Here is a 13585-nt window from a genome sequence, read left to right on the forward strand (position 1 = left end):
AAGGAATTCATTCAAATTTTAGAATGAAGCTGGATTAGCATTAAGCGTTAATAGACATTATTACAAATTCGTAGGATGTAGAAATACTGTAATGTGATACAGTAAACTGTAGTGGGTTTGTATTCTGCATTTGTGTTATGTATGTTTGTAATATGATGTACTGTTATGCAGAGCCATATGATATTAATGTACTCAGTATTATACTTTACATTCAGTTGCAATGACTGGGCCATTTCCCAATGCAGAGTTTTTAGAACATATGAATTTGATATGATTTGATATTTTTTTATGAATAAGATTATAAATGTGAATATTTGTTGATAGATACATGCCAGACTTTGACTATGACTTTTATGACTTTCAGTACTTTTATTTTTTATTTAGAAACACTGTACATCATGGACCTTTATTCTCTCTGTTCTGATTGGTTGTGTGTGAACTCCTTTGTGAGTTACACTTTTCAATTTTCCTTTGAGGAGACATATTGAGTTTCTAGTTTAACATTTTGTATTAACAGTTTCTTCTAGTTATGGATATTCATCTCGAAAGGTTAGTTACATTTCTTACATTCTGTTCTGATGCATTTTATTTTCCATAGTTTTATGAAAGACCTATGATTTTAAAAATGAATGATGATATTCTTTTCATTTTAAAATATACATAATATATTGTTTTGATATTTATACTATTGTTTTGTGTTAAGTGATATTGAATATATTCAACTATATAGACATAAAGACTTATGAAGTCTTTATTATTGTTATTCAGATTGAGTATGAATTGTATCTAAAGAATTTGGCTAACTGAGGAAGCCAGCTAAGCCCCTGTAATCAGTTACATGGTAAGCTGTGTTATGTTGATGTGTATTTTGTTTATATTGTCTGTGTTTCTTAGTCGCTTTATGATTAAATTAAATTGCAATTTTTCATTTCATTGACTTAGTACTCAGTAGATCAGTGATGTGAAGTGTTAAATATTAAAAGATTTTCAAACTGATTTATTACCAGAAGTAGACTTGGTAGTTTTGTACATTGAATATGAGCTAAGTAAATTTGAGATAAATGGTTAATTTCAAAATAAATTGGTTTGACAGAATGATTTATATTTTTTTAAGTAACAAAGGACAATTAGAGTTACCTACGTTTGTATGTGAATTACATGTGTATTGTCTTTGTCTTATGTCAATGTCTACCTTTATTATGTTACAGAGTGTTTCTTAATCTCCAATAAATCTACAGAACACTAGCAGATAGTTTGACGAAACTACAGTTATCAAAATAACGATTCTTTCAATACATGTATCTTACCTGTCTTTATTGTATCCATTACTGACGTTAGAGTTTCTGTGATTTTGTCCAACATTTATCAATACACAATTTTGGTATATCCATTACACATATATCGCTACAATAAAAATGTTGCGCTACGTTCCCTCAAGGCTTTTGAACATTGCTATAATTCATGCTAAATAACAGTCTGCATTGGGGTCATAGCCAAATGGTTAAGCAGTGTTTCAAAACAATCCACAATTTCCACTACTCCAGCGTTACAAGCGTTAAATAAAAAAAAATATGTAAATACTTAAAAATCAGTGTTACTATAAATAGAACAATGTTTGACAAAAAAGTAATAATTTTTGAGAATCTGAACTTACTACCTTCCAACCCAAACATAATGTTTCAGTCAATGCAAAAATGACTTTTCGACCAAAAAAAATGAGTTTTTTTAATGATAGCCTCTTAATTTTTTTACACCCTTGTAGTTTAAACAATGTTAAGCAGTTATTATGACACCTAACTAAATTGTATGAGGGCTTTTGATTCTAAATATATTTTGAATACATATATCATGAATTCACGGCAAATATCAAATCAAAGCATTGATAAAAGATAAAAATGTTTCTAAAATCCTTAAATCAGATTATACCATCTTAAGTAAGATCATATCGTCTACACCCAACATTCTTATGTGTCATCTTGCAAAATCATACCAGACTTATGTATTTTCTATAAACTAAAACTGTTTGATAAGACTTTAAAAAGTATATCAAAATCATTTTCAAATATTGTTTTGACATAAATATTAAAATGATAAAATTAAAAACATTACTTAAAGAAAAATCTTTTAAAGGGGGATGATTTGCGGAAACAAATTTAAAAAAGGGAGATAATTTGAAGGAAAATTCTTCAGTAGGGGAGATATTCAGCGGAAATATATATTGAAATATAAAGGGAATATCAGCTTTTAATGTTGCAAGAGAAAGAGTTCGTTTTGAAATATAGAAGAATGTCAGTGAAGTGTTCTTTATATAAAGATAAAAGAAATTACATCTACCAATTAGCTTTAATCATTTAATTAGGCTTAACTATATCAAAATCATTTTCGGTAACCGATGTTTGACATTGAAATTTTAAAGTATGTTGAATCTTGAACATCTTTGAGAACAACTAAGACAATTTATTAATTAGTAATTTTAGGTATAATCTCAGGCAGAAACCTACCCAAGTTAAATTATCTTCCATTTCATTGTGATTTTCGTCTGTCGGGTAGGAAATGGCTACGATAGGCCGTTGTTGGTTTTGACACGGAAAATGATCGAATATGTAACGACATGCACAGGTTGAAAATATATGACTGGTGAAAAGTGCTTTCTACATGTATTGTGAACAGGAAACGACAACTGTAGATCGTGCCGTTTGCTTGACAGATTTGTAAAACGATGATTTCTTTGGATGGATAAGTTGTGAAAAATTCTTATGTTGGTGGTAAACTGTGGTGCCCTGATGAAATTTTGTGGATTAAAATTGGATCATGGGTTTTAATAATTTGGTAAGTGTCTCTAGTTTCCTGGAAAGTAAAAATTATTTTCCTCCGAAGTCGCCTATAGATGTGATCCCCTTAAACGTAAAATTTTACTTGAAGACACAACACACGTACATGATTAAGTAAACAAAAAGGGTCAAGTGTTGTAATGAAGAAAGTACATGTACTGTCCTATAGCTTTATTCTTGATTTCAATCATAGTACGGGAATTGTATCTTAGATTCATTCAAGATTAGAGTAGAATATAATAATAGCTAATGAAGGATTCTTAATAACTCACAAGATGAAAAGTTATGATTTTGCCATTTTTTGGAATAGGTTCTATGCAAATTTTATGCTAAGACGCTATATACATTATATTCCGAGCACATGACAATCAGAAAGCTAGTTAAAATTCGTCACAAAGTTTTGTTATATGCACTTTGTTAATAAATGAAGAAGGCCCAGATCGTGTGGTCTTTTTGAAAAAAAAAGAGCTCCAAAATCTGTGATTTTTAACTCATCCATTCATTGAAAAAAATTATATGACATCAAATCCAAGCATTACCCCCACCCCCCCCCCCCACTCAGGCAGAATATATATGGTCGGTGTCTTTATTAATAAACTATATAAATTATTCAAAAGTTTAGTTTTGAACTAACATTTTTTCTTAAAGTGCATCCACACAGCACTATCAATGATTTGGCTGTATCATCCACATATACCCTGTAAAGATTTTTTCCCAGGTTACATGTACAAATATACGTGTCGATAGTGATAGATAGAAGTGCATGCGACGCGTACCTATAATTTATTCATTATTTAACAAATATGATTGGCAATTGACAATGATTATTTCCAGTTCCCTAGTACTTCTTAAATATTAAACATTGTACATGTACACTGCAACAACAGACAAGTATTCTTTTCAGGTTTACTGGTAGTAAATTTCTCTATTTCCTTAATGTTACATTTATTTAATATTTTCCTTGTCTTGCGCAATAGGATTTTCGCATCTGTTACTTTGGTAGCATTTATATGTAGCTAGTATACTTGTACATGTATGTATTCATGACATATACACATATAATTTATATTTATAGTAACTGTTAACCATTTTATCTAAATATACATACATGTATAATAGTCTATGGTCATAAATACAGTCAGTATTATTATTATACCTCCGTATATAAACATCAAAACAAAATTTTCTACGGTAAAATAGCTATTTTACTCCTTTTTCAGTGTTTGACTATTGTGCAGTCCATAGTTTTCAGACTATTGACCGGCAATGTCAACCGCTTTCACGGATTGTTAGTTCCGTCACCGGATTGGACAAAAGTTTTATATTTATTCGGAACGCTCGGACTTCACCCTCTCTTAATGAAAAACCCGAAATTATCATGTCTGCTCGTTTTGTCTGCTGAATCACAAATGGCAAGGTTTGTCTCCTTAACTGTGCAGGATTTGGACACAATTATTGACCAAAATGACTCTAAAACACAAAATCCGTTATACGCGTGTCGAATAGGATTTTATGTGACTATCTAATAGAAAAAGATGGGGAATTTACGTCAATTGATGATCTTGATTCTGCTGAAGTTGGTGTGGACACTTTAAACACAATTTTAAGGAAATTCTACGGTGAAGTACGTAGGGTGGATGGTACATGTTATGCCAAAAAATCCATGATAGCCGTTCGCTTTGGGTTGCAGAAACATTTTCGCAAAAGTAAAAATGAAGACATTATAAACAGTGGTGCGTTTTCCAGTGAAAATGAAATGTTTAAATCAGTTTTGGTCAAATTATCAAAGGAAAGTTACGGGACAGTTTGTCACAAGGACGTTATTATACGTGAGGACTTACAAAACCTGTACAATCACCAAAAGTTTTCTTCTGACACATCAGAATCCCTGCAGAAAAGGATGTTTTTTGTTACATTTAATTGTTATTCAATAATATTGTTAACTCTTTATTGTTTTTATTTTACTCAATACTGCATACTGGCGCCCTCTCCAACAAGTCTTGCACTTTAACACAGATGCAATTGAATGTTTGCGAGACAATATTCAACTGTGTACATTGTTGCTGTTCTTTATCTTACAGACACCATGTAATTGATGTTGAAGGCTACTTATTGCAAATTCAAATCCTATGAATTACTGGTGAAAAGGTCAACATTCAGATTTAAATATTGCGAAAAGATGCATGTTTTTTTTTTGTTTTTAACATTTTGAGGTGATGAAGGGAAAATATCAGTGGCATTCAAATTGAAAATATTGTATAAAAACGTTTTTCTATGTTATCATTTTGAGATGATCACTCAACTATCAACAATTGGCGGATATGGAGTAAACGTATTACAAGTCTAATATTTTCGGTATAATAAAACACTTATAGACTGGGTATTCGAGAAATAGCAAGTTTATTGTTCCCCTCGACTGTGACTATTGTTAATGTATTACAAGTCTAATGTTTACAGTATAATAAAATACTTGAAAACTGGGTATTCGGGAAATAGCAAGTTTATTGTTCCCCTCGACTGTGACTATTGTAAATGTATCACAAGTCTAATGTTTACAGTATAATAAAATACTTAAAAACTGGGTATTCGGGAAAGAGCAAGTTTATTGTTCCCCTCGACTCGGACTATAGTCATAGTCTTGGGGAACAATAAACTTGCTATTCCCCTCATATCCAATCAATAAGTATATGCTATATATTATAGTTACTATTTTACATGGAAAATACAGACAAGTGTGATAGAACAGCTAATGTCGGATTACATCAACATGTGTTTATACATAGATGAACAACAATAGAAGGAACACATTTATCAAATTTCAAGAACTGTTTGGAACAAAAGAAAACGAAATAAATTTAATATTTATTTATCACACTTACTACTTTGTTTCCCGTTATGATCCTGGTTAAGTTACTGTTAACCAAATGAGAAATTCAAAGTTGTATCAAAGTTGAATGTTTACGGTCGTATCAAACTGTAACCCGGGAAGCTCTACATTCCTTGTTGAATTAGAATTGGTTAATATTAGGTTTCATCATATACTTGCAAAAAGGGTGGACCTTAAAGAAAGTTTGATTGTGGGTATTTTAGTATTTATACATGTACATAATTATATAGATTCAATTCTTTTGATGAGAAAGAGATGTGAGATGCATGCTTTCAGCATTACGGAAAGATTCATGTCTACTGCAGATTATGTTGATCTTAATAAAATTTTATAACAGGGTAAAGAAAGGTTTGTATTGATTTTGGGTTTTTGGAGGAAATGTCGCGTAGTCCTCTGACCAACCAAAATTATGTCGCGTTCGGGATGTTTCTCGGTGCCGCATGTATAGTGTTATTGCCTTTTCTATTAAAAAAAAATCGGCATAGTTTTAAAATTTGTAAAGCATAGAATTCGAGACAGTGTGATTGTTACAAAATAAGAAATTCGGACTGAAAGCGTGAGAAAGGAATTAAGTGTAAAACGCAAGACTGAATTCAAAAGACAAAATGCATGGGATAACTTTAAACAAAAAACAAAATCTAACGACGTGGACACAAAGCCTAATCATAAACTCACAGACTAAGTGTTGTTTAACTGACAATTCAGCAGATTTCAACAGAATCACGATGAAACAGATGTTTACGTAGTTTGCATATTTTGACGGAGAGAGAAAAATCTGCGAACGGAAACGTTTCAAATAAGAGCCATGGTCAACACTACTTCGCGAATAAAACTCTTAGTAAATAGAGTGAAAAGTGTACTAAAGTGTACTTCAATAATATTTGAGTAAATATCACTGATAGATATATAATTGTAGTAAATGACTTTTCGTATTAAACTTTTCGGATATACACGTACATGTAACCTTGTATTTTATTGTTGACAAGCTTATTGACGGGAATATATAGGTAAACTTAGGTTATGTATGTCATGTGTACATCGGCAATCCTTCGATGTCCCGACTCACTTTATTTTTACTATTATTATTACAGCTAGAAAAAAAGTCCCAACTTTGGCATATTGGTAGATGCACGTTTGACGGACTTGTGTTTTTTTCTGATTGTTTTTGTGATCTAACACAAAGCGCGATCCAATTTTGATTAAACGTACCCCAACTCAAAATTATTTCAATTGAAGATCAAGACTTTATCTTAGTATTATTTGATACCGTTTTTGTTGATAATTTAATGTTTACTAATGATTTTTCGAACTTAAATCGAAAATATAACTTTTTTGTCTAAAAGTAATTTTTAAGGGCATTAGCAACGGCAATAAGCAACATGATTCACTTTTCCGCCTCAACTAAGCGAGAGTGCGAGTGCAATTGTTCTCGTTGAGGTAGGATTCTGCTTGATTTATTTAATAGCAAAAGTTGATAAATAGAAAATAATGCATTCATTAAATTCATCGTTCTCAGTTTTAGTAATAAAGATTGTGTTTTAATGTAGAACAATTTTTGTTTTGGTGATTGTACAATCTCATCTGGGATTTAAGGACCCAATCAACTCTAATGGCTGCCTTGCATATTTACCTATCGGCCATATAGATAAGGGATAACGGAGACTTGAATTTAGATCGAAACAATACAAGGTTTTATCGCTTTATTATATTTTAGGATAAAAAAAGCGTCAGGTTTGTATCTCAAAGATTAAAACAGCTTGTATGTGTGGCTGAAGAATTTGCTCGTTAAACCTCGCATTTTTTAAAGTCCAATAAACACATAGCCTGTATTTTTCGATAAAACATAATTTATGATAATATATATATTTTTTTAATTGCATAATGCGCACTCATTATTATCACATGCATAAACAATGATTTATATTTCTGGTAAAAATTTTAAATGGCGATTGAATGAAAAAAAAAAGCAGGAGTACGGGAATGGAGGACTCTTTCCATGCATTTAATAGCTCTTAATTATTCGCGTTGTACATTCGTCGTTTGCTTCTTCCATATTTGAATTCGAGCCGCTCATATATGTGTTTATCTGTTACATAAGTAATAATAAATGTTCCCAAAATGATACACCCGGCCACGCCTAGACCAAATATGGTCGGTTAGGGGATAAGAACACAATTTCTTAAATTTCTTGGAATGACCCTTCTCGACCTTCGTATTTACATGTACATATTTCGTGATCTGTAAACGCCCACTGAAACTAAGATTAGGATACAGCATTGTAAAATGGATTGCCGTCGAATCATAGTTCTACTTAGCTGCATTTGTAAGTTAAGATTAACATGGATAGTAAAAAAAATATACATTTTAAAACATTTTGCAAAGATTATTACACAATACACATTTACAGATATAGAAGTTTTGTATGTGTGTTTTCATTGTGTATAATTGGGAATTGTATAGATATTTGTTATTGGCTCATATTTATATCTGTACAACTATTGTGGTCAAGTCAAGCGTTTTTTTTTCAGACACAACACGTACAAATTCAAGAATATATTATTGAAAACCCTTTTCGTTCCATAACTGATCTCCATAGAAATTTCAGGTTTTGCAAATCAAATAGCTTGCTGACATCGTTTGTAACATTTTTCATTTTATCATAAAATATAATTTGCACAATTGTGCTTGTCGGAAATCGTTGTATTGAACAATATTTCTTTGGAGGTGTTTTGGAAGTCATTTGGCTATTTCCTAGTACAATTTCTAATGGCACTCAAAATACAATAAATCAGTCACCGTCCATTGACCCTCTATTATTTGCATTATGTTCATTGTTGCAAACGTTGAACACAAAAGGTCATATTTGGTAAACTATTGATGAAAAAATAGCAGAAAAATAATTGAAAATGAATGCCACCCAGAATACGAATAAGCAGACCATAGCAGCAGAAACAAGACAACGTTGTATTTAATTGCATTCTCTTACTGTTTCAGTAATTAGTTTAAGAAACAATATTTCCCTTAATTTAATCCAATTCAGAAAGAATATGTGTTTTACGTATACTGTGTAATTTTATTGCAAAACGTCTTTAACAAAACATTTAACAATGTATATATTTTTCTTGCATTTGTTTCTACGAACATACATTTATCGTTTTATTAGATTTATATACATTCAAGTGAAATTGTTGAAATATGCACACTGGTCGGTGGCGTGATTGGACGATCACGACCTTCAGGCCAAATTGTTTGAAAGTGAACACTGATGGTGCGTCGTCTTATTTGATTGAGATATATTAGTCTAATAGACAAGGTCAGATTATCAAATAATGGACTGATTGTACTACTACTGTTATCACTGGTGGATAGATTTTTAGCTCACCCGGCCATAGACCGCGTGAGCTATTGCAATCTACAGCATCGGTCGTCGTCTTCTCTCGCCGTCGTGAACAATTCTTCAAACATCCTCTTCTCTAAAACTACCAAATGGAATTGAATAAAACATAATATGATTGTTCATTAGAGTATCCTGCACGAAATGATTTGTCAGACAGCAGTGTTGTGCATATATCGCCAACACCGTTAGGTTTCACTAAATTCTGACATGAGATATCAGTGTTCATAAAGTTGAATAGTGATGACGAAAGATCGCTCTGGGTGGCTATTTTCCCTACAGAAGTTTTCACTACAGAAGTTTTATAGTCGTCATCATGAACTCGTGGATCGTTATTGTGTATCCATCTGCACCATGAAAACTGATTTATTCAACGGGCCATAGTTTTCCTTTCCTCGTTTGTCTACCCCGGACTTGACTTTTTATGAGCAACTCGGCGGGTGTTTCTAGAAAGGCAGAGGACGCTTACCCTACCGGTGCACCTGGTCCATGCTCCCAGTTTTTAGTGGAGTCCGAGTTGCTCATTTGCTTTTGTTACTTTGTATGTATGATTTTAGTTACTTTATGTTCTTTGTTGTGTATGTCTGTTTTCCATGTTTGGTCTTTGTCCCTGGATTACATTATTTTGATTACCGCTATTACATTGGTTCCCTTGATTATTCTTTCCCGCTATTTTAAATACTTTATTTAAAGATAATTCGTTTATATAGTAAACATGGACTCCTGATATAAATGGTGATGACGAACATTTTGAATAGCCATGGTTTAACTTCATTTTATGTTCTTTTCCAGCTAATGTCCCCTCAGACCCAGTGGAATAACAGGGCATAGGGGACCCCTGCCTAAAGTTATTGCAGAGTTTTTAAAACACAATGGAAGCATTTCCAACATTTTACAGTACCTTGGGTACTTTTTGAATTTACAGCATTGATCATTATATGCTTTTTACAGCATGTTTTTGTCAAACATTGTGACAAAGCTTGATACCTTTACTTACTTAGTAAATATGGTATGGTTTGTCAGGTGAGCGATTCAATCTCTCCGAGAGCCTCTTGTTCCTTTATATCTTAATTTTCAAATTGTTCATTGATTCGATACTACAAATATTTTTTTTATAAAAGGCATAATTTCTATAATTTTATGCGTTTGCTTTGTATTTTATATGTATTAATTCCCTTTTATCTTTAAACCTTAAAATGTTATTTTTTTCTCTTGTTTATCATTCTTATTTTTATCACTGGCGGAAAGACTTACTTTGTATGGTTTTTATTTGTATATTGCTATTAAGGTTATTTTGACTCTAAGTTTTATCTAATCACTAGTGGTCAACAATGCAAGATCGTACAAGATATTACAAACTGCGTTAAACCATTATATGATGTAGGCAAATTGCATATAAACACTTTTTCTTAAGATGTCAATGATGTACATCACAGCTATGTGCGTTTTGACGTTTTTGTATGCTAAGGTCCCAACGCGTGAGTGAAAAAAAAGAAAGAAATGTATTTCATTTGACAGTATAGTAACAAAACTGAACAATAATAACCACCGTATATTACATGCATACCACTCAACTTAACATGAAAATGTATATTTTAAGTTGTAAAATTTTTATGTAATATTCATCTGAATTTTCCATTTGAAACTGAATCGTAGAGATTAAATAATATGTACTCTAGGCGGATCAATTAATTTTTATACCAGTTACATATCAAACCTGGTATTTTTTTTTTTCAAATTGTAATATGTCTCGTGAATAACTCCTTGTTCTAATAGCGGTCCCCTCCTTGCCTTTCATTCCATGATTATAGCTAGTTTGATCGTCTTTTAAATTCAAACTCATTGAAATAATTTTACTTATTGTTTCGAACATTCTTGATTTTGACATAACATTTACATTACATAAGTATTACCTAACACCTGACCATTCTACCGCAGATCTTTATCAGATTTGCAATGTTTGATTTGTGGGTCTAATATATGTTTATCGTTTCTCTTCAGGTTTGTGTGTCTGTCTTGACTGTCCATCAGGGTGGACTGTGGGGTTTAACTCATGCTATTTGTTTCATCAAGTACCGCTGAGCTGGGTTGAAGCTTCGGTGCGTAACAATAATGGAATATATCATATTGGTATGGAGATGATATGTTGTTTGACAGTTTTTTATCAAGCTGCAACAAATATTATAAGTGTAAAGATGAAACATTCGAATAAGTATAATACAAAAACATTACTTAAAAGAAACTTCTAGTTGCTAGCATTTTCACATTAAAATTTCTCGGTTTTAATTTATAAGGTCATTTGATTTGTACTGGAACAGCTTGCACTATCTCAGCGTATATTCGTTCTTTACAAATCAAAGCTTTATGAACATATACCTTCAAAACCGAGTGATATATCATCAAAAGTTAACCTACCACATAAAGAAAATATAAAGCGCTAAAGATAAAATTTCATGTTCTATATCTTATAGTAACGAAAAAATTGTCGAACCTGGAGTTTTTTTAAAGGAAAAATGGCATATTTTGTTTCTGTTTAATATAATGTAAGGTAATATATATTTATTGGTTAATATTTCTTATCAAATGTAGCATTACTGTATATCGATTGGTTCACATTTGGCGAGAATAGAATCTACACAAGAGAAGAATGAGTTAGCGTCTGAGTTAAATCATCATACAGGTCAGTTGCGAAATGTTGTCAGAAATAATTTTTACATTTTATTGACAGGTGTTTCAATTCATTCTATTTACCATTTTAGTTTTGCAAAACAATTTTTGCCTTTTTATTTTGTTAGCACTTAGTATATGTGTATCGCTCAGTTGGTTAAAAATTTAATCGCGCCTTTGTGAAACTTTAATGTTTTCATGAACATTATAAATGGCGAAATAATTGTAATGTACTCTGCAAAGTCTTATATTTTAACATACTTTTTTCTAATTTCACAGATATAGCAAAACTATATGCCCGTTTTAAAATTGATTTGTTTAATTGTTAACTATAGGAATGTTCTGGTTAGATGGTGTTGATGACGTAAATGAAGGTGATTGGAGGTGGGCTTCTAACTATTTCGTAAGAATGAACATAACTTTCTGGAATGCTGGAGAACCAAATAATAGTGGTGGAATTGAAGATTGTATGGAAACCGAGAGAGCATGGAATGGATTATGGAATGACCGTACTTGTTCCGTCCGCCAATATAGCATATGTGAAAAGGATTTGTGAACCCTTTTTTATCAAAATAAAAAGTGATTATGATCAATAGAGTTTAATATTTTGTAAGAAATGAATAACTGGTTCAAAGTTTAACCATATTTCTTACAATATTACTATATATTATATATTATATTATATACATATATTTATATATTATATTATATACATATATTTATATATTATTAGAACTGTGAAATTTGCAATGCTATATTTTATATAGCCTAGCTGGCCGAGTGGTCTAGGGCGCTGGAATTTGTGCAGGCGGTGTTGCCGTAGATGTCACAGCGGTACGTGTTCGAGTCCAGCGGAGGGAAAGACCAGAAATTTGCATCGCAAATTTGACAGTTCTAACATCGTTGGGAATTTTTTAGACCTTTCTATACGTTTACATATCTTCCCTGTATCAATTTGATCCGATGGAGCAGCGTAGTGAATAGCGTCGTCACATTCTGAGACGTTTGTATAATATTGATTTCTTGTGACATGCATCATTAATTTGAGCCTCTATCCTACAAAATAAGATCTAAATGAACTGTCTCGTACTACAATACATCGTGTACTAAGTTACAGCCCCAGATTAACCCTACGATGAGGAATGACCCGGCCAGCGAAAGCTATATTTTATATAGCCTAGTTGGCCGAGTGGTTTAGGGCGTTATTATGTAGGATAGAACATCGCAAATTAGACAGTTCTAACATCGTTGGGAATTTTTCAGAATTTCTATACATTTACTTGATCTTCCCTGTATCAATTTGATCCGATGAAGCAGTGTAGCGAATAGAGTCGTCACATTCTTAGACGTTTGTAAAATATTGATTTGTTGTGACATGCATCATTAATTTGATCTTCTATCCTACATTATAACACTTAAATGAACTGTCCCGTATACCATACATCGTGTACTAAGTTACAGCCCTAGATTAACCCTACGATGAGGAATGACCCGGCCAGCGAAAGCTATTTTATATATAGCCTAGCTGGTCGAGTGGTCTAGGGTGCTGGACTTTGTGCGGGCGGTGTTGCCGTAGATGTCACAGGGGTACAAGTTCGAGTCGGATCCGCCCTTACAACATAAAAGTTCATAACATACGGGGCAACCTATTTTATTCTGAAAAGTGGGGGTGGCTGCTTTTGGAGATACATTTTCCGGTTCCTGGGAACATTGAAACAAAAATATTATGGTCTACACCTCACTCTCTTGTAAATATTTTAAGGCAAATCACTTGACATTACAAACAATGTCAAACCCAAATAAAAA

General features: G+C 32.2%; 1 protein-coding gene across 1 annotated transcript; it reads left to right on the forward strand.

Moving 5' to 3' along the window:
• The first annotated feature begins 7935 nt into the window (after positions 1-7935).
• LOC148621238 (perlucin-like) lies at positions 7936-12372 on the forward strand. The gene is made up of 4 exons (XM_088573979.1): positions 7936-8041; positions 11114-11211; positions 11702-11792; positions 12115-12372. The coding sequence occupies exons 1-4, from the start codon at positions 8002-8004 to the stop codon at positions 12333-12335; spliced, it is 450 nt and encodes a 149-aa protein (XP_088430105.1). The 5' UTR covers positions 7936-8001; the 3' UTR covers positions 12336-12372.
• Positions 12373-13585: the final 1213 nt, after the last annotated feature.

Source organism: Perna viridis, chromosome 3 (assembly GCF_037379345.1).
Source record: "Perna viridis isolate PV_CMFRI_1.1 ecotype Kerala chromosome 3, ASM3737934v1, whole genome shotgun sequence".
Lineage (NCBI taxonomy): Eukaryota > Metazoa > Mollusca > Bivalvia > Mytilida > Mytilidae > Perna > Perna viridis.